The sequence below is a fragment of the Helicoverpa armigera genome, chromosome 3 (genome assembly GCF_030705265.1).
Source record: "Helicoverpa armigera isolate CAAS_96S chromosome 3, ASM3070526v1, whole genome shotgun sequence".
Classification (NCBI taxonomy): domain Eukaryota; kingdom Metazoa; phylum Arthropoda; class Insecta; order Lepidoptera; family Noctuidae; genus Helicoverpa; species Helicoverpa armigera.
This window is the reverse complement of record NC_087122.1, coordinates 9,649,579-9,671,233: the sequence shown is the minus strand read 5'-3', so window position 1 is coordinate 9,671,233 and position 21,655 is coordinate 9,649,579. Positions and strand designations below refer to the sequence as shown.

Below are 21,655 nucleotides of genomic sequence, written 5' to 3'. Positions count from 1 at the left end.
AAATCCCATAAATGGTCTACATCATTTCTCTATTCATCAATAGAAAGGATATTATTCACAATTGTAACAACCTTTCCTTTCCTTTGGGTAGAAGTCACAACATCCAGTAAATCTATTGGGAAGTAGGAAAATTGTATTTATTAAATCACACATCCGCTACTTCAAGTTCAACCGCAATAAGTCATAAAAGGAAATCTCTTTCCATACCTTAATCGACGTACTTTACCAGCGACGTTATGTCCATCATAAGGGATCTCTTTCCATACGTCAAACGACGTACTTTACGAACGACGTAACAATCATTTGAATGGGGCCTTTAATGACGCAAACTTTAAAACAATCATCGTGTCAGCCTGTATGTGTTGTGGAGACGTTGCAGGGGGTTGTTTGTACCCGATACTAACGCGATTACGCCCAATCACAGCGTCGCCGCCCTAATTGGGCGCCCCCGATGCGAGGGCGGGCTTTTTTAACAGCTAGAGCAAATACGCTCCCCAGTCGTTCACGGCCGGCGAGCTCTCAGCACGGATTCACGAAACCTAGTGCATGTTATTACTTTATCACATTATTCGTATACTAATATTTGCTTTGCATTTTGTTGTTGTTTATTTTTATGTAAATAGTTTTGATTATAAATGTTGGTTTGGATGTTGTGAGTTTTTGTTGCAAAGCCAGATGAATAAAAGGATGATTAATTAGAATGTCTTAATGTAGTTCTATTTTATGAATAATGATCATCAAGCACTAAAATCCGTACACCGGTCATACCTATATTTTCATATTTTGAATTTATTTATTAATTCATTTAATAAGGTGCATCAACAATATACATTTTTTTTTAATTTATGGCCGAGGCAGAGAACTTGTACTGTATAACCTGATAACCTCTAACAGTTATCGTACTCTGCTTTCTTAAAAAGTACTACAGCAATAGAAATTAATAATTTTATCCAATGGATGCACAAGGTCCGACAGCACAGGGCTATGGGCTGTCATCAATCAACCACAAACAAACGTAGAAACAATATCGTTGCGAAGGGGATGCACAACACTGATTTATGAAGGTGTCCAAATCACAGACTCATCTGTATCATTTGTTCAGTTGTGTAGCTTAGCGATATTTTGATTTGAATTGTTTATTTGTAAGTTTATATTTGTTATGTAAGATTATCACGGTTGGAAAAAGTTTATATATTTTTTTAATCTGTTTATCATCCTAGTTTATATTGAATTTTCCTTAGCTTGAGTTAACTTCTATGTATTGACAGAGAAAACCGTTTTTTTGAGATTACAAATATATAGCTTATCCAAGATTTATGATGTGAGAGAAAAAACACTGACTTCTGAAAAAAAAATACAAAGAAGATACAAATAAAACATGTTCTGTTCGTCATCTAATATTTATTTATAAGTACGCTAACTATGAACAGAGCTTTGATAGGTACTTGAGACCGAACACTTAATAATTATCATATTTACATTAATTTGTGATCGGAATTATAATATTAAATATATTATATAGGAATTATACAATTAACTTATCAAGAGTTTATTTATTTTATTACATCTGTGGTTATACATGGTCGTAATATAAAAAGTTATTTCTTTTTAAATCGATTCATTTTCTATACCGTATTACTGTAACGGTGAAAATGTCTGTGAAATGCACAATGAAAATTATGCATAAAATGATTTTTTTAACAAGATAATGGTTCTCATTTTTTTTTTTTCAAATAGGCCTTTGCAGGCTCCCATGAAACATCACATTATTTGCACGGTTCCAAAAAGTTGGTCTCTTGCAGAAGAGCCGGCAATAAGAATCAGGTTTTAGGCGCCTGGTAAAAAACAAACAATGCTCAATCATACAAATGAATGTGTTAATCAAAGTAGAAATCCAATCATTACGAACATTCAGTAGCCACAGATGTAAAACCACTTACTTAAATTTAAATAAAAACAAGCTAAACAGAACTTCGCCTCTCCATTCCGAGTCGTACACTTATCACAGCTTATAAATTTACAAATATTTCACAGTCCAATTTACTCGTTTGGTCATTTATTTCTAACATAGTGCTCTGTACATGCCTGATACAAGCGGACATTTCACAAACTGCACTTACACTACTCTTGAGGTTCCTGAACGCAATACATTTGATTATGGCAAGGAAAAGAACCCATATGTTCAATTGTTTTGAGTTAAGATGAAAATGCATTTTCATCTTAACCGCGCTGTTCTGTTCTGTTACAGCCTTTTTATCGTCCCACTGCTGGGCACAGGCCTCCTCTCACACGGAGAAGGATTGAGCATTAATAACTGCGCTAGTCAAGATAAAAATGCTTATTTATAAATAATAAGAAGTCAAAAGTAATGACGGTTATTAGGTACATAGAGATTTTTATTGTTTCATTGTATCCAGGAACCGTGTCCATTTTAATCTATAACTATAGGTAACACCCACATAACGAAGTTCAACCGTTTATTATGTTTACAAGATTAGGAACCAATAGTCCTCAAAGTAGTACCTAATAAGTATATTTTATTAAAGGTTTTTTTTCTGACTAGATATTACTCGTTGGAAAAGTTAAGTAGAAGTAATTTTTCTAATCCAAATGGACAGATTTCTACCACGTAATTTATTAGTAAGTAAATGATTGTAAACCACACTCCGCTATATGAAACAGTCTATGCCTTTTATAACTATCACTTTAATTGTAAATGTTCTCATTTCAGGTTTGAAGATGAAGCGTACAAGTCCTCGATCAAAATTACTCTTTTAATCGTCGACTATAAAAGAAAAGAGGATATTCAAACTCTGGAAAAGTAGATACGCATCTTATCCTCAACGCAGTCACTTATTTCGAAGAGCATTCGATAGAGAAATTAGATAACATTTCACTTCTGTCTACATTTAAGAATTTTGCCACAGAGGATCAGGCCAATCTTAAACCCGCTTTTCACTTTGCACAAGATCTTGCAAAGTAACCTTTTATCTCCAGAAAGATGGTTGCGCGAAAACGCTGAATGCCTATAGGCTGCTGCCGAAAAGAGGTGTTCTCCCTTGTGGAGCGTTTAGCGTGGCTATGTGTCTGCAGGCGCGGGTGCCGGTGCGGGTGCCACAGGGGGTGCGGGCGGCGGGGAGGCGCGGGCGGCTGCCATGGCTGCCGCGTGCCGCCGCGCCTTCAGCCGCAAGTCAGCTATGGATGATGAGCGACACCGCGCCGCCAGGGCTGCGAGCCCAGCGTACGGCGGACATAGTGCAGCCGCCGCCGCTGCTGCAGCCGCACTCGCGTACTGAACACACGAGGATGATAAAGCTTTCCATTGTTACTGAGTACCAGATATTAGTTCACGCCAAACTTAATGGTGGTTCGTAACTGACTTCCGTGCATAGTAGCTAGGCGCATGTGACCCGTACCATGTTCCGAGCCGCCATAAAGCCTGGCATGGTCCTCCCTGAAAAGTGTTAAGATGCTTACCTGATGAGCAGCAGCGGACAGTAAAGCGGAGTCGAAGGGTGCGAATGCTGTGGAGGGTGGTGGATGTGGCCCGAGAGGGGGGAGCTGCGGCGCGGGCGGGGGCCTCGGCACAGCAGACAGACGAGGCACCGACACGTATGGAGCCACGCGACACGGCTCCAGCGGGGTGCCGCCTCCGCTTACTAATAAACCTTTAACAAATACCAATATTGATCATCATCACGCGTGCTTAACAGGAACTTTGTATTTATCAAGTCCTACAGGGATGTGACGGATGCTTCAGAATATTTGATAGTAGTATAACTCTATTAAAGCATTCAGCACTTGTAGCGAATATAAAACATAAAAGGAAAGGAAGACATTCCATAGTCATTATGGGAAATTGATTTTACATCAAGTTTTTAAGGATTCCATAATGAAACAAGTTAATCTGTCGGCAGGCGTGACGCGGACGGGTCGCATCGATCCCGTCGATTGGCAGAGACAAACGAGCGGCGCGCCGTGCTACACAAATCCACCGAGATCCGTTCCCGAACTCCACTTAATTAAATTGATATTTAAGTAAAGCATAATTTGCTCGTAAATTAAGTGAGATCCGTTGTTTATAGCCCGCCCGTCGGGCGAAGTGGGCAATTAATAAATTAACGCGGATCTACCCGACTTAAGGTGCTCCGCGGGCCTCGTCTCAAAGATTCATTAATTTAATTACTGTTAATAGAATACCTCGCCATTCGATTATATCAGTCGCGATTTTATTTTGTTGAATTTGGATTATCCACAGAACGTTGTCTTTGAAATGAAGATGGCAAAGGATTGTTGCCTTTGAGTCCTCTTTCATTAAATTAATTTAATAAACAACAAACAAACTTAATAGCAGAGTTAATAAAGGGTTCTTTCTCCCAATAAAAAGATTGAATTTAATAATTTTAAGGATGACTTTTATTATTTTCATATAGTAGTCGAAGAACCTGCTTAATTAAACAACTATTAGTTTTAAAACAGTTTTATATAGTTAACTGAAATTATTTACCGTATTTATGATAAATGCATATTGTATTAGAAGTATGAATACGGCATAGGTGTCGGGGGCGGGCGGCGCAGGGCGGGCGCGCGCACTCGCTGTAAATCAGAACCTCTCCGGTCGCCGTCGGCATTATCAAAATGGATGTTCCCCGCGCGTATGAGTTATTTCCATATTTGACACCGAATTACTTTCGAGAAGTGCCGACATAAATACCGGGTCGGCGTGTGCGTCCGGCGCACGACCGGCTCGGCGCGGCGCGGTACGGCACGGCGCGGTCCCTCGCCCGACGACCGCCGTGCATTTATTTGATTAACTCTGAGTTGTTTAATTTAATCGAATTAGAAGGTAAGCCGGGGCGCAGCTCTCTCTCTCGCTTATTTTAAAGCGCTCGGAACATCTTTACAGCGGTTTCTGCGCAATAAAATATCGCCACCCTCGCGACGCGCGAATAACTTTACAATTTTATGAACAGGGGAACAATTAAGCTTCGGTGTATTCTTTTATTCTTGAATTTCACGGCTGCTCTGATTGTTTTTATAGCAGGAGCTGCGAGCGGCGAAGATTCATGTCTTCGTTAAATATGAATTCTTAATTTTTATGAAGATTCAGCGCCTACTGGTTATGATTTAATGGGAAGCGATGTAGAAAATATAGCTATCTTCGAAAATAATATTAAAAATCTGTTTTTTTTTTACATTACTTTAATTATATTAAGAAAAATATATCGTTAAGCATATATCGTTAAGGATTGCATTTTGATTCAATGAAGCTAGTTAATACCGGGTTTTGGTTACACATTATTTCATATTACAACACTTACGTTATGATACCAAAAAGAAAAAATAAAGAAATGTAATATTTGACCTCAACTACGTCGTAGCCCGTAGCCGTAGCAACTTAGCCGCGTAGTCGTAGAAAGCGTAGCTGCTACGAAAGCTACGAAAGTTTTATAGATAACCAAGTCCGCTATTAAAATCTAAATGAACGTAACCATAACATTCAAACGTAATTGAATTACGTGACAATGCATTTTCAAATCAGCAGTATGAGGCCGCAAACGATTGCGTAAATCAATAACAACATTGGGAATCTCGTCGCTCCGTTAAAGGGGCATAACATAACAAATAACCGTTTCATTTCACTTTACATGATTATTCTCGTGTTGGCCGGGCGGCGGCGGGGGTGGGTGCCCGGCGCGGGGGCGGCACATAAGTTAATAAGACATTTAGCAGGGGACGGCGGGATTGCGTCCGAATGGCTCCCACGGGGAATCATTTTATTCGATTCCGGCGAGCGGCTTTTTTCCGCTTTATGCTCCGTTTAGCGGTTCTTCAATGCTCTCACAATCACGCGATAGTGCGATCTCCTGGAGATTTTCGCGGATAAGTCGCACAGTCACGTCTCATTTGTCCATGTCATGTTATGAGCAGTGACGGCGCTCGCCGCAGAACAATAATATCAGGACAACGTGATATTTTCGCCCGTGAAATGAGTTACTGGGGATGTAGGACAACCGCAATGTCAAGATGTTGTAATTAATTGCTGTGACGATACATTGTTTTGACATACGTGGCGGTAACACTTATTTCTTAGGCTGTCCGGCCTCACACAGAATCAGCATTGAAATGTTTCATGTGATATTTTATCGAATATACGTTCTTAACAGTTATACCGATTTTCTTTAAATATTATTTACAGCATCTATGATGATTTTTTGTATTCTTCTGTGATTATTTAATTTGCGAAAGGAACGTATCGTTATTTATTTATTTCCTCTTTGACCAGCGCGGGGGAGGTCAGTCAGTCGATCGCTAAGTGCGTTGTGCAATTCCCTGAATTTATCGCCTCGCGTGTACCGTTTCCCGGGCTTTTTTTACCGCGTTCGCGCGGATTCCCGCCTCGGCCCGCCATTTTAATTATTCATCCGCGTGAGTTATGGTCGAATTAAAAAACTGTTAGAGTCGGACCGGCGCCGGCGTGAGTTGTAATCGAGTTAGACAGAGTCATGGAGAATACATAATGCGCTAGTTCTGACAGTAAGTCGGTTGTGCATTCCGGTGGCGGCGCTTGCTAACTAGTGATGTAGTGCACGCCACGCACGAGTGAATTCATTGCGATTATACAGCGGTGCCAACTCGCCGGCAACTAGTTTGCCAGAATCATTTGCAATTTGTAGTTTTCGACTACATTAAGCAGGGAAACTGTTTTGAATATAAATTATGACGTTGATACATTTGGTTGGGTTTAAACAGCCATGAAAAATTAACATAGGATGCTGAATAGTCAGAGGACTGCAGTCACTGAAGCGTGAACTAAACTAAACTATAATTAAATTCGGAAGAAGAGTAGATAGATATTTTATGTCTACTGAAAAAACGTGAACGTGTATACTATGTACCTAATATTATAACGTCGTCTTACCTTTGTGCATCTGACTCTCGTGCTTTCGGCACTTTGCTCTTCGATTTTGAAACCACACCTGTACAACAGAGAATGAGAGTTAAAATCTATACATATAATAAATCTGTAGAAAAGTAATTTTTGTACATTGAAGAAATTGGCAAAAAAAATAGCCAGCATGTTAAAGGATAACTAACAGAACCCATTTCCATCATTTTTGTCATTTTTGTCTGTTTGTCTGTTTGTCTGTTTGTCTGTTTATCTGTTTATCTGTTTGTTCGTTCGGGATTCACGTAAAATCTACGAATTCAATGCAGACAATGCATATATACAAAAATTCTACGTAACTTGGGGTATTATTTAGTTTTTGTTTCATCGAAATCGATTCACTCTATCAAAAGATATGATTAATTTTGTGAATTCAAGATGTAAAATATTACGACACGCAATCTGTTTGTCAAAACTGTACATTTGAATGTTGTACTTATATTAGTTGATCGGCCTATTATTAACCTTTACACAGAAAATCACACCTTCATAAGTAACTTCGGAAGAAAAAAAAATGAAAATTGTGTTTAGCCAAGGTTAAAGTAGCTCCATCTGTGGTAATCTGTGTTAAATAAAATACATAAAATTTGTCAAAGGAGCGAGGTGGTAAATGACAATAAATTACCATACATTCTTTATAGAGGATTATTATTTCAACAGATGGAGTTGTGTATTTTCCGTAATTCACCATATTTTAACACGTAGTGTAATTTTTCGATAGACATTTCAATAGTGTTTGTCAGTTTGCCGTGCCACATCAAAATCCAATTATAATTATTACCTTGATGAAAGGAAAATAATAGTTCTCAGCCAAATTTAAAACGGTGCCATCTAAATTATTTTTTGAATATTATGTCAAAAATGATGACTTTAGTATAACAATTAATTATCATTTAAAGTTACAGATGGAGTTTATATCAGGATTTTTTCATAAACATAGTTTAGCTTCTCTTCCACTAATGTGGTGGCCTTAAAACAAATTACTTTGAGTGAATAGTATTAAGTAGACCTTCATTATTTTTTCTGATGCAAAGTATGTAAACTTAATCCGAGAAGAAAGGAGGATCTGTCTCTCGCAAGTGCTGCTAAGCGTGAGGTAGGTAGGTAATGTAGGATTCTGTAGCTTTAAGAACAAGCCCAGATACAAAGTGCAGATAAGAAATGGGAGCTTTCTCGATTTAATACCATACACACGTAAAATGCTTTATGCGTCTGAAAACGTACAAATTGCGCGTCGCATACCAGAGACATGCTTACTTTCAACTTCTGATCGCAAATACACTGGTCACGATTACGAACAGTCTCAGTAAGACCCGAGCCAAGTCTAAAAAAACACCTTTTATATAAAACTACGTTTGATGTCATTCAATCACAAAGACAGAATTGTTTTCTGTTGCAAATCCTATCCACCTGTATCCTATCCTAATCCAGCATGCATTGCAGGTGTGCATTGCACAAAAACCAATGGTATCCTATTCGAGAAGTCAAAAGAGTCGACCTGCCAACGTCAGCTTCTGCGCTAAGCAAGTGTTCTTAATAGTACCATCAGAATTACATTCATCGTTGAATGAGGTGAATAAATTTTCAGAAACCACTATAACAGTAGGAGCCAAAGCATATGATCGCTTCATAGAGCTCTGATTGGCCCCAGTTGACCAAGTCAGGTCTGATTTGTTCGTTCATCAGATCTTTGAAAGTTTTTCGGTGGACTTTTTTTACTTACTGTCGTCCTGTTTACGTGTGACACAAAATATGGTATATAAACGCAAGAGCGAAATTTTCCTGGTGTGCGGAAGTGACGCCCAGTATACAACACTTCTGTTTCTTTTTATTTGCTGGCTCCACCAAGAAATGACAAATTGAGAGAGTACATTTTGAAAATCTTGGCAAAACTGCAGGTTTCAAGTACGAACACATGAAGTGGACTCTCACAGATACGTACATTTTGCCTATTCGTGAACTAATGCAAACATTTCGGTGGAGTCCCGGCTTAGGCCTCCCCCACATTAGGCGTGCGCGATCCTCGGGCGTGTGAGTAGCGCGGGCGTCGCGAGCACGCTGCATGAACGTCGCGTTTTGCTGCCCTGCGGCATTTACCTACAGCGAGGTCGCGGCGCGCACGCGCCGCTCTCCTTAACGTTTAACTGCTAAGGCGTTTAGCGGGCGGCGGGGATAGCAGGCGAAGGGGTAAGAACGCAACTCGAGCGCCGCGTCGCTTGCACTCTTCACACATGCCGCAGGGCAGCAAAACGCGACGTTCATGCAGCGTGCTCGCGACGCCCGCGCTACTCACACGCCCGAGGATCGCGCACGCCTAATGTGGGGTCAGCCTTACCATAGTGAGTAAGTGCACAGAAAATCCCCGTCATACAAGTGTTTCTCCCCAGTAGTGAAACTATCCTACCCTATGCGCCTGCTGATGATGATGACTCATTTTATCATCCATCCGGCTATTCCCCAACTATGTTGGTGTTGGCTTCCAGTCACCGAACCTGTTTGAGTACCAATATTTTGCTTGGAGCGACTACCTATCTACCTATCTTCAATCCAGTCAACTACACAAGCCGATATCCATGGTAAGACTGACAGACTTTCTGGCTTCTGATTAGTCGCAGCAGCTGCAGAAAATGTACAAATGACAGCTTTGTCAGACTCAAAGCACATCATCATCATCAGCCTATCGCAGTCCACTGCTGGACATAGGCCTCTCTAAGTGCACGCCACTGAGATCAAAGCATATAGACATAGATTGTAACTGTTTCCTGTGAAAATTACTTACGCATCATAGGTAATAATTTTCCAAATTGGCTGACTAAATCCAGAGATATTCACAACGTCACAAACTTTACTTCTTTTGTTTAGATAAATGGTCACATCCACAACACAACCTTGATCAATGAATCTATGCGACTGCTAAGTGCTAATCCTAATTATACTGTCACGTGAAAGAATGCACCTACGGGATAAGTAGTATTTTGACTATTCTATATTGCCCACGCAGACGAAGTTGCGGGCAACAGCTAGTGCGATATAAGTTTGATACAATTGCAAGGCGTATCATTTTATGCTCAGTTCAACGAAGATCCCTATTATCAAATTGCGGTCAATAAAAAAAGTACACGAGGTGAGATGACTAACTACACTCACATGAGTTGGAATACATTCAATCAGCTTTGTTAAAGACAGAATATTTTCCCGTAAAAAACTCACCCAACTATAAACACCGTTCAAATGACAGACAAACAACGAAAACATTTGCATTAAATCCTGTTTGTAATAATTGACGACACAAACAAGGGTTGATCTCGCGAGTTGAGAAATCACATTACACGACACTGTAGACTGTAGACTGTAGACGTGGCGTGTATGTGTGCGTGAGTGTAGGTTACATACATGCAAGCAAATACGGGTAACCGCATTAGTGAGAAGCACGAACGTTGCTGATTGCATGTTGCAGACAATCTGTTCACGTGCACCAATTGTCATTTGCATTAACAAAATTTGTTCTAATTGGTTGCGACTATTAATTCGGTTGGATTTAATTGGTTCGGTTTTTTTGGGTAATTTGTGTTATAATTATCAAATATTTTTGTACAGACCCAATGGCAACAGTATACGTACTAGTTTTTTTGTGGTTTGGAATCAAAGACTGATTTTTTTTACTAAATTCAGATCCGAATCAACTCAAAAGATTTTCTGAACATAATTAATAGGTTAAAACCAATTTTAACATAACATGCAAAAGTTGTATTTATAATTTTATTAATTTTAAAAATCTACTACCACATCACCTATATCAGGTACATAAAGGTAAACTTTTGAGCTCCTAACTCGACCGAGCACGTGGTTCGAGAGTTGTTCCCGAGCGGCGACCGATACGCTAACTAGGGGCGAATTCATTAGCTCTGATTACATAAGACAACACCCCTACATAACTAGCACACACCGACACGATCTGAGCTAAACAATTGTTTTACTGACATTCATTTGTTATTAGTCAATTAGTTGTATGGTTGTATCATGTATGAGATTTATATGTGATCATTTTAAGGTTGATAACATAGGTCGTGTATGATGCTTCGCTAGGTCGTACACTACTTTTAGATGATGGTAGAAAGGAATAAAATAATGTGAGAAAAGAATGTGCGGAATGTGAGTTTGCACCGTACAGATTGTAATTCCATAAAAAATAAGTAAAAAAGTTGTCAACTTATTGAGAAGTATTGAGAACCTCCCCTTTCCTTGAAAGTCGGTCATAAAGATCTCTCACTTTTTCTATCTAAATATTGTAATTCGTAATTAAAACACAGATAGGTTCTTGTTGAGTTCTCGTAATGCAAAAAAGAAAACATTACATGTCACGTTATCAATTATGACTACCCATTCAATCGTTTACACAATAAAAGAAAATCACTGCAAATAAATATCAATAAGGTCAACAAAGGCAGGTCGTTTGACACTAGTGAAGACACACGACGTTGTCCGGGGTCAAGGCTTTTATCTATTTATCGGAGCATCCCCTACGAACGCTTAGTGGCAATCGGACGCTAATCGCGATATATCGCCGATAAAGTGGCGCTCGTTGGCCGCTCACAGCTAATTACGTGCATTAGTAATGAGAGGGTCGCATCACTATTAAGGCTACGGTTATATGGGACTAAAGAGCGACATATTTAGCGATAGGTAATGTTTATTGTGGACTATTTTGTTTGGTGAAATAAGGTCCGTCGTAGACTGTAAAAAGGTTGTTTAGGAGGCACCAGCAAAAAAAAAAACAATGGGTTCAGTCATCATAAGGTGCTTTATGAAAAAATAGTTCGAATGGAAAACTTCTTTTTTATCATTTTCCAGCTTGTAGCAAAACACCTCATACGTTCACGTCAACATCATATATGTAAATACAAAAATGGTTACAATGATGATGAGCATAAAACGCCCCGTTTGATGCTCCTCCATGTCCTGAGCCCAACTGAGTCGAATTACAAGGGTTCGAGAATCGAGATATTGCTACGCTCTAATTAATATCACACGTGATAATTTCGTGAGTATTAAGCGTGTTATGCGTATGCGTGTTAATTGATATTTGTGATGACAGGTACATAGGGGAGATGTTCCCAAAACGGGTAAGCTAAGGGAAGATGTTAAATAAAATAACCAAGAACATTACGTGCGACTTGTATTTGTACTCATAGGGTTGTTTATATAATAAACTTTGGAAAACATAAGATAGTCTTAGTAATCTTCATCAAAATTCTGAAAAAAATCAAAAAAAATAAACCCCTTCGAAATACCCGCTTTGCCCTCGGGGGGGTCCTAAAACGGGTAGCGCCTTTGGGCAAAGCAGGTAATGAATGAATATATGTGATAAATGAATTAGAAAACGTATCTTAGCCTCCTGTTATCCAGGAAATCTTTATCGTTAATTAGTCTCCTTAATTATGTTAAACAGTTTTCTTATTTTGATCAGTCTAGATCACTTTTTTACTTTATTAAATGTTACATTTGAAATTATAATCCTACCAGCAGATAATTTTGTTAAAAATCAGAGAAAACATATTTTAATTTCTTTTTCACGCTGTTCCTGTACTTCTTCCGCTCTCTGTGGCTTCCTTTGTCTTCGATTAGCTTTCTGTGGGATCAATTGAGAAAGTGGCCCCTTATTTCAAATCGGTAGTAGTCACCCGTTATGCCCCTACCCGTTTTGCCCAAAAGCACGTTTTAAATTTCAACTACCTTAACCTTAAAATAGTAAACAAGGAGACCACTAAGTATTCACAATTAATAAGCATATAACATGCAAAATGATAATACAAAACTGCGAAAACCGTATCTTGCACCATATTTGAGTAGTCAGCACTAGCATAATCCGATTTTTTTTAATAAACTCTGCAAAAAACTTTTTTTACATCTAATCTCGAAAACGCTCGTTCTAGGCGCGCGAGCCAACTGACCGTGATCGGCGGGGTGGTAGTGCACCGCTCTACACTCACAGGTTCACACTAAGACCTATAATAAACGAATGGCAAAGCCTACCCGTTTTAGGAAGGGTACCCGTTTTAGGAACATCTCCCCTACAATCGTTATAAACGCGTCTAATATTCATGTTAAGTGTGAATTAGTAAATAAATATTTCAGTATAAGTTAATCAATTTGAAGAACAAATAGTAGGTACGTTAATTTTTTGTTACCTCTTACTGCTAAAATTAGTCTTTTTAGAAAAAGTATTATGTTATTGCAATTTTAAATCGCACAGGCAGAAACCCTTGAAAATCACAAAAAGTATCAATATCTGGGAAATTGCAAAGAATTGTGGAACACACATAGGGTATCTTCGTGTGCCCCTGAACAGGGTGAGTCTATATTTTTCGTTTTGGCCTTTTAGACAACGCTATACCACAAATATGGTGTTTTGTTCTCAACCAAGGCGTGTAATTCCTACATTCACTGACCTTACTGTCCTGAAAATGGCCATGTACAACGATCCACTTGTTTTTGACAGTTGCATAGACAAGTTGCAATTTTATTTTCCGCTGGCCCTCTTTGCATACGCTGTTGCATTAGCCATAATTTATAGCATGCAACACTGTAAGAATTGTAACCAATAAATAGTTGCAAAAAAACGAGACCAGACTCATAAATTGGATGTTGTGTTAAGCGAGGTATTACAATATCTACCTGAATCAGGAACAAACAATGCATAATATTGTAGATATTTTGTTTGTTTTTAGGTTTTTGTAGCAACTAGATAAGATCTTGTACTTTTTGAACCTACTAAAGCATATAAACTTCAGTTGCGAGTGCCAAGCACATTTTTCAGGTCTTCAGGAATTGTTTAGATCAAAACAAAGTTGCGTTAATAAAAAACCTACAAAGTGGTACGTCTCGGTAGTCCTTATGGCAGTCAATTAAACCATTAACTGCTACCTACCCAAGGTTAGTAAGCTCAATTAGTGCAGTAAGCTATCGTTTGTAGGTACATAAAATGTACCTGTACCTATCACCACTAAATATAGCATATAGCGGAATATAGACAATAGAAATTCGTTAAACAACCTTGACTTTAATTGAGAACCTAATTCTATTTTAAAATTGAATTGAAAAAAAAAAACGATATCGAGTTACCTACCTGAACCCTAGCCTCGCTGAGTCCAAGCCGCTGGCTGAGTTCCTCCCGCATGAAGGCGTCAGGATAGTGAGTCTCATCGAACAGTCGTTCCAGTTCACCTAACTGTTCTAGTGTGAAGTTCGTGCGGGACCGGCGCTGTTTACCGCCGCCATTGTTGCTGCCGCCCGTCGGGGATTTGTCCGTGGCATCTGTGGAATAGTATCTGTTATGTTGGCAGTACTAGAAATGAAGGCTAGTTCAGGGTGGCCATTGGTGACTGAGTAAGACCTACGAAAGTTTAAGTTTTAAAGGGAATAAGTCTTATTTCTAAAGGTTGGAAAAAGCGGCTATTCGTAGATATGCTGTATAACAATGACTAAAACTTTTGTTATTTCTTCACACTACACAAATAGCGCAAAGACACTTTTTGCATCCAACTTTCTTCAAAAATCCAAATCTGTTATAATCCACCCATTACTTAATTTTTGTTCGGTAATAACGATCTAACCTATTTACACTATACTTAGTTACATATTTATTCTTAGTTATTGTTTACATTATTCATAACATAAGTAACATTTCATAAAAAATAAGAAGTAATAGTGCAAATCAAGTGGAATCAAAATGAAAGTGGTGTTTAAATCAACATTTTATAGGAGTCGGAGGGACTCAACTCAGCATCCTCTTGGGACGATCCGATAGTAGGGCAGCAGACAGCAGAAACGTTAGTGAGATTTTTGGAAATTGAATTTCGAGAAAATCGTGTTTTGTTTTTGTATTAGAAAAAAAAAACATTTTTAACACTTTTTTAGGCACCAACTTGGGTATCTAAACCTCAATATATAATAAATTGGGTACAAACATTAACACTCAATTATTGAATACTGAAATGACTTACTCAGGGTAAACTACACTCAGCGGCACGGAATTTGGCCCAAACAATCCCAAGTAGATATCAGCCCAGATAGCTGTTGTAAATTCTAATTTCATATGGCATATTGTCAGTTCTTTTGTAATTGTTAATTAGAATACAGAAAAATGTGTGTCTGTCTAACTTTTATAACACTAGAAACAGATTCCGTTGTCGGAACACAAAGCAGAAAGTTAAGTTAAAATTCAGATAGAAATTGCCGAAGTACTAAGCACGTTTTAAAAAAAATAATGATTATGATCGTTTTTTGTTTCTCTTTTTTTCACAATTTGATCTGAAAATTACCTTAACTGCAGCTCAAGTTGCTCAAGTAGTGATGCTAAGACGTCTAGGGCGTTCACAGCGGAAGATGGTCGAAACTTTAAGTGCACCTCGTACAAGTTAAAGATATGCATAGAAAATGTATGACCAGACTGGCCTTTACACAAGAAGACCAAAAAGTGGGGGTGTAAGGTGTTCGTCGACGCACGACGACCAATATATCGTACGTGCATAAATGAAAAATCGGTTTCTCACTGCGTTAGAGATACGCCAGCCTTTGCAAACAGCAAGAGAAGTCAACGTCCGTTAGTGCACAATTAAGAAGAAGGATGGAGGAACGGGATCTGCGTGCTCGAAGACCAACTCGAGGCCCGGAACTTCTCCCGCACCATCGCGTAGCCAGACTTAGAGACTTAGGTTTGCAAGGGAACATGCAAATTGGACGCATGACCCATGGAGTAAAATTTTATGAACCGATGAATGCAGAGTCGCCTTAAGAGCCCCAGACGGTCGTGGACGTGAGTGGAGAAAGCGGAAAGAATGGTTTCTTCGCACCACTACCAAGCAAACAGTCAGTTTTCATGGTGGGCCCATCTTGGTTTGGCGAGGCATAAGTTCAGAAGCCCGTACTGAATTATTGGCTGACGAAAGTTGTCTGACAACAATGCGGTACATTGAAGAGATCCTTCAAAATCATGTTTTAACCTGTCAGGGATTCATAGGAAGTGAAGAATTTCGTATACTGTAGGACAATGCTCGACCTCACACAGCTCTTTGCATAACCGATTACTTGTTCGAGGTCGGTATTCAAAAATTGGACTGGCCTGCAAGAAACCCAGCCATGAATCCTGTAGAACATGTCTGGAACATGCTTAAAAGACAGGTCCGATCAAGTCGTAACCCACCACGGACTCTCAGTGAACTGAAAACCGCGCTGGTAGCTGCCTGAGAGGAGATCTCTCAGGTGGAGATAAAACCATCATCCAGAGCATGCCAGATCGTATGCAGGCAGTCATCAGATCAAGAGGACGAAACTCCCATTATTAAAATTGGATAACTTTCAGTTTTGTTCAAAATTTTAAATTTAAAAGTTTATGGTGATTATTGCGGTAAAGGACTCTGTTTTCTAACTCAATTAAACTTAATGAACATCCTCACAATTCTGTTGTTTGTGGTCATGTGCTCTTGGAAAATGAGTAAATTAATCAATTTTAAAATAAAAATTCTTATTTTTCATTTAAATAATGGATATAAGGCCCAAATGTGCTTGGGCCAGATTCCGTGCCGCTGAGTGTATGAGCTGAACGTTAGTTGTTAAGTAATTCACAATTTGCACGGCACTGTAATTAAGTGTAGATTCCTCAAGTATTTAAACTGAAATAAACTTCGGTCAATGTAACAGTATAACTAATTTAAACGTTTGTAAGAAATAAACAAATAATTTATTTATGAGTACAAAATTGAATGTACATACGCCAATGTATAAAATTACATTCCCGCGCTAAATTAAACGTCTGCCAGGCAAAGGCAACGTTCATTTACAACATTCTGCCAACTCTTGATGATTAGTGGACGAAGGAGTTTGTAACACTACGTAATTGAATGCGATGAAAACGCAATTTCAATGTTTTATCCAAACGAAAATGTTAAACTGTAATACTAACTGCAAATCTGACTACAGAATGTTGTCGTAGCATTTCTCGGAGCGTCGTAGCCCGCTCGTAATTGAGTTAAGGAATAACAGTTCGCTCTGAGTACATTGCAGCTCTGCTGAGGATTACAGCTGTTTGAGATGTCCCGTAATACCAATCTCTTTTATTAATATTTGTTTAGTCCACTTTGTTCGCTGATTTTAAAAATAAACTAATTCTGGTGTGAAGTTTGAATTTTTTATTTGAATATAATAATTACTTACAATACTTACTTAATACTTAATATAATCGATAACGAATAACAAACAAATTAAAATCGATCGTTATCGTAAGTTAGTCGTGAGGTTTATTTTAGAGTAATCTTATTAGATTAATAAACCTAATCGAAACAATCGATCCTCTTCCAAACAACTCAGATTGAATTGTAAAGACCAAACAATAGCAGTGAACGATTAAATTAATCAAGAAATAAATCAGTGAAGTGCTAATACATCGCTAATCGCATCCCCGTCGGCACTGGAGCGGCGGCTCGCGCTCGCCTCCCGGGAACAAACGCTCTACGTTTAAGATTGTCGTTTGAAGCAATTTAGCAAATTGGGAAGCTCTCCTTTTTATACGGCAATTATGTAAATGGAGGGATTATCCGGCTGTGGGCGGTGCTGTGAGCCACACCCGCTCTCCCCTTTCGTCTCCGGGGCATCCGAACTCCTCAGACACCTAACGACCAGCGAACAGTGATTAATTGTACAACGCTCCGTAAGTATAACCCCTGTAAAGTCGCCGAGCGTCTCTGATTTATTTGATTGAGAACTCTTTCACGGATCTGTTCGCAGCTTTCTTCTCTCGCTCAGCGATCGGCGCTAATCTTCGCTTTTATATAATTAATGATCGTTTTACTCAATTACATTTAATAGACAATTTTAATACTTATCAAAGTTATTAGTTTATTATTTCAATACCAGTGTGTTACTTACCATCTCTTACATCGTCTACATGCATGTAAAGGGTCATTTACCTCACATACAGAACAACATAAACCAAAGAGTAAATGTATTCCAATAAAAAAACATAACTTTTTGATATCCATAAACATACTATAAATAAAAGAAATATATTATTTTTTATTTTGGGATATTAGATAGCAGACGATAAATAATTGGAGTTCTGAATTCAAATTTATCTTTTTAAAAATAAGCTGAAGAAGAAGCTTCTTGAAGAGGGTCTTTGCCTATCCGTCGCGTCGATAAGTAAAAAAAGCCCGGGATAAAAAAAAAAAAAAACTACCATATTTTACGGTTTAGTTGCCAAAACTGTCTTCAAAATAGTTGTGAAATGGATTTTTTAAATTCGATGCTGGTTGATATATATATTATTTTTGGTAGTAAGTACCCAAGTGTATTGAAAAACGCTTTTTGGCACATGTACGGGGATAGGTATCATTACAGTTCTCGGCTAATTGATTGTCAATCCCGCCTCGACTGTACCTAACGACAAACTAACCGCACTTATTTCAAAATGTAGGTTCTATTTTTTATCCTCGTCTTCAATTACAGAAATAGCATATTTTCTTATAAATTAAAGTAACAGCCAAAGGACATTCACAAGCAAATGATAATCAGTTTTTTCATACACAGATAAAGGTGTAAAAGGAAACATGAAGGAACTCGTTATGAAATAGTTGATGGTAAGTAAACCCAAACGACACAACATAAATAAACGGACCTAACGTTTTAAGCGTTTCTTTAATGATGTATTAATTATGATCGATCGATCTATGTACAATTTTGATTTGATTTGATTTGAACGTATCTAAACTACATAGCTTTTTTTACCATGCGTCGTATTTTTAAGAAAATGTATCAAAATATCTGGTGGCGCCGAAAGCTTTCAGAGAACGGCCTAAGACCATTAAACCGGCTACAGCTGTGACAATATCTGATAAATAAATAAATAAATAAGCTATGAACAAGATAATTCAGTTAATTTGAAAGCATACTATTTTGGATTTTTGTCCATAATATCTCCATATACATTTTGGCAACAACACTGTGCTAATATTTCGGTATTCTTGCGAAGAATTAATTTACAAATATCTTTTAGATTCCATTAAGCTAACCCATGTATTTATACAGCTGTTTGTACAGTTGACCTCCCATAGGCTTACAAGTAGTATTTGATTAAATTAATTCTTGAAACATTGACATTAAAGCAGCTTTCTCAAAATTAGGTGCACTCATAAAATACCACAGCTTTGGAGTTATTACGCCAAAAGAATCTCACGTCCTGAATTGAACTTAAAGTTTTCTAAATGCTCTTTCTTTGGCCAATAAGCTTCATCTTACTATTTATAAATGAATTCTGTTTGAAAAGAGATCAACTCTACTTCTTAGACATATCAAGTCTTTAAAGTGGTACGCAAACAAATAAAAAAAATCTTAGTACCTACATTTAAGGCATTTAACCCAGGAAAATTATAGACAAATTATGGACATTAATGATTTAATGTTCTTTGATCATTAGGCGTGCGGCTATGTCTCTGGCGGTCACCAACCATTTTGGTATTATAGAATGGTGTATTGTTTATGTTGGAGCTATTGCTCTTGTATGATGTATTTATAATCTTGATGGAGTAACACTTGATAAATAAAACTTGATGATTTGCAGAAAATAACGTAATTTAATTAAAAACCAAACTTGATATTAAAATAACTTGTGTGCACACTTGTACGGTCAATTGAGAACTGTCTGCTAAGTAAAATGTAATGTTTTTGCAATATGTATAAAAATGCAATTCAACAAAATTATGTACTTTGTACAGTATAATACCTATTACTGTTACAGGTTCGAATATACCGTGGTTGGTGTTCTGGAAAACCGTATTAAATGCATTTTGTTTCTGAACTTTTTCGATTTTGGCTTCTGACTACCCATAAAGTCAGTCAAAGATGATTTTGACCTTCGACTGATTTTGAACGAAAATTTTGAAGCTATCTTTAAAATGGAGGGATGCCCTAGTACCGAAATTCATCTTTATTTAGATATTATCTAGGTTGAGCTAACACTGAGCTCCTTTTTAACCTTTTTTAAACATGTCACAACAAAACATAAGGTTTTATGCGAGGTGATCAGTTTAGAGAGGACTATATTCAGTAAGGAGTAAGTAAACTAGATTCCAATGAAAAAAGGTCAGGATAAACCAAAATAACAAAAGATTGCGAATAATTGAATGCCTTTGCTTACGTCGATTACCTATGTAAATCATTCTCTTCCTAAATGTTTCATAGGAGAGTAACATCCATTGAAAAGTTATTTCTAATTGCATAATTGGCCGCCGAGCGCCTTCTATGCAGTTTCAGTATTTGTCGGAACCGTAATTTTCGCATCACCAATATTATAGTCGGTAGTAATCATAGTAATTCGTGTTTCCCGTACCTAATTAAAGACGGTAATACCAATAAATAACTATTTTAATAAGTAGGTGCAAGTCTCGGCCTTCGACAGATCCATATCCTGGAAGTAAACGTCACTTCAATGGACGAGACAGTACCTAGATATGCAAGATGAGAAAATAACTGTTAAAATTTATCAAAATTACCTACTTAAATATCAAAAGGCTGCAGGCGTCTTAACGTCGGCAGGTATTTCTTAAAGGTGCAAATCTCTAGCCAACTCTAGGGAGCTCTAGACTCTAGCTAGCTAATGATGGCATAAGTGGCGACATAGAACACCTTATTATAAAACGTGGTTTTAAGAAGTACCCGCTTTAGTAATAGCTTTAGTCCACTAACTTTGTTCGGGACGGTGGTTTAAAGGTGGTACAAAAGCTGGTACTTTCTTTAAACGACGTTTTATGATAAGGTGGAGAGGGTTTGTCACAGTAAACAAAACATTCGGTTTCTATAACGAAACTTTAAGAAATGAGGTTGCTGACGTTTATGTCTGAAAATTCAGCAACCTCATTACACTAAAATTAATGAGTGTCCTGTTTTAGCACAAATGTTAATATGAAGAGTTGGTGAACAACTCACCGTGCCTGTGATCATCATCGTCATCGTGTGCCTGCTCCCGCTTGCAGTGGTGGGGCACGGGCGACAGCAGCCAGTTGCGCGGGCGCTTCGGCGGCGGCGCCTTGTCCTCCAGCTCCGTGATGTCCACCTCCACGTCATCCGCGTCGTCCGCGTCACCGGGCTCGGGCGGCGGCGCCGGCGCCTCGCCACCCTCCAGCGACTTGCTCACGAAGTCCGCGAGCCGCTCCATCACCATTACTGCCGCCAACACGCGGCGCCGCGCGCTCACCTCTCCTGACACGCTCTACGGAATACACACTGCAGCACTCCAGCACCCTACGCCCACACTTTTATTCCAAACACTTATTTACATCAAATAACACTTTATTTTTACGATGTAAAGTCCATTATTGTGTGCGGGGCGAGTAAGGGCGGTGATTGAGACCCCGCCCAACGTTCGCGCAGGCGCCCGCCCAGCGCGCCGCCGCCGCGATGCACTGACGCATCCGACGGCGGGTAATACACGCCTACATTATCGTTACATTGAAAATGAATTTTTAATAGTATTTTCTAGTATTTGTGTGCATTATTAAATTGTGAGGACAGCTTGTGAATGTTATTGTGATTTGAAATTTTGTGAAGCAAATCGTCGCTTAGCCGTCCACTGTAAAGGTATGTATTATTTTAAATTGGAAGGATTAGTTAACAGTTTATGTAGGTAAAATAAGTACCTTACAGGTAATAAAGTAG

The 21,655-nt window shown here is 38.5% G+C and overlaps 1 protein-coding gene across 1 annotated transcript; it reads right to left on the bottom strand.

Moving 5' to 3' along the window:
• Positions 1 to 3,009: 3,009 nt before the first annotated feature.
• LOC110377778 (short stature homeobox protein 2) lies at positions 3,010 to 21,619 on the bottom strand. Its single transcript, XM_049835956.2, has 5 exons — positions 20,927 to 21,619; positions 14,076 to 14,263; positions 6,923 to 6,980; positions 3,478 to 3,668; positions 3,010 to 3,292 (listed from the first exon to the last, which is right to left on the bottom strand). Exons 1-5 carry the CDS (start codon positions 21,159 to 21,161, stop codon positions 3,080 to 3,082), a joined length of 885 nt encoding a protein of 294 aa, XP_049691913.2. The 5' UTR covers positions 21,162 to 21,619; the 3' UTR covers positions 3,010 to 3,079.
• Positions 21,620 to 21,655: the final 36 nt, after the last annotated feature.

What these genes read in the sequence shown, in the direction of transcription:
- LOC110377778 (XM_049835956.2), bottom strand. Translation starts at nt 21,161, where the DNA reads ATGGTGATGGAGCGGCTCGCGGACTTCGTGAGCAAGTCGCTGGAGGGT. An exon ending in CGATGATGATCACAGGCACG is followed by an intron (nt 14,264 to 20,926) that starts GTGAGTTGTTCA and finishes ACTATTCCACAG; the next exon opens with ATGCCACGGACAAATCCCCG. An exon ending in TCAGCGAGGCTAGGGTTCAG is followed by an intron (nt 6,981 to 14,075) that starts GTAGGTAACTCG and finishes TCTGTTGTACAG; the next exon opens with GTGTGGTTTCAAAATCGAAG.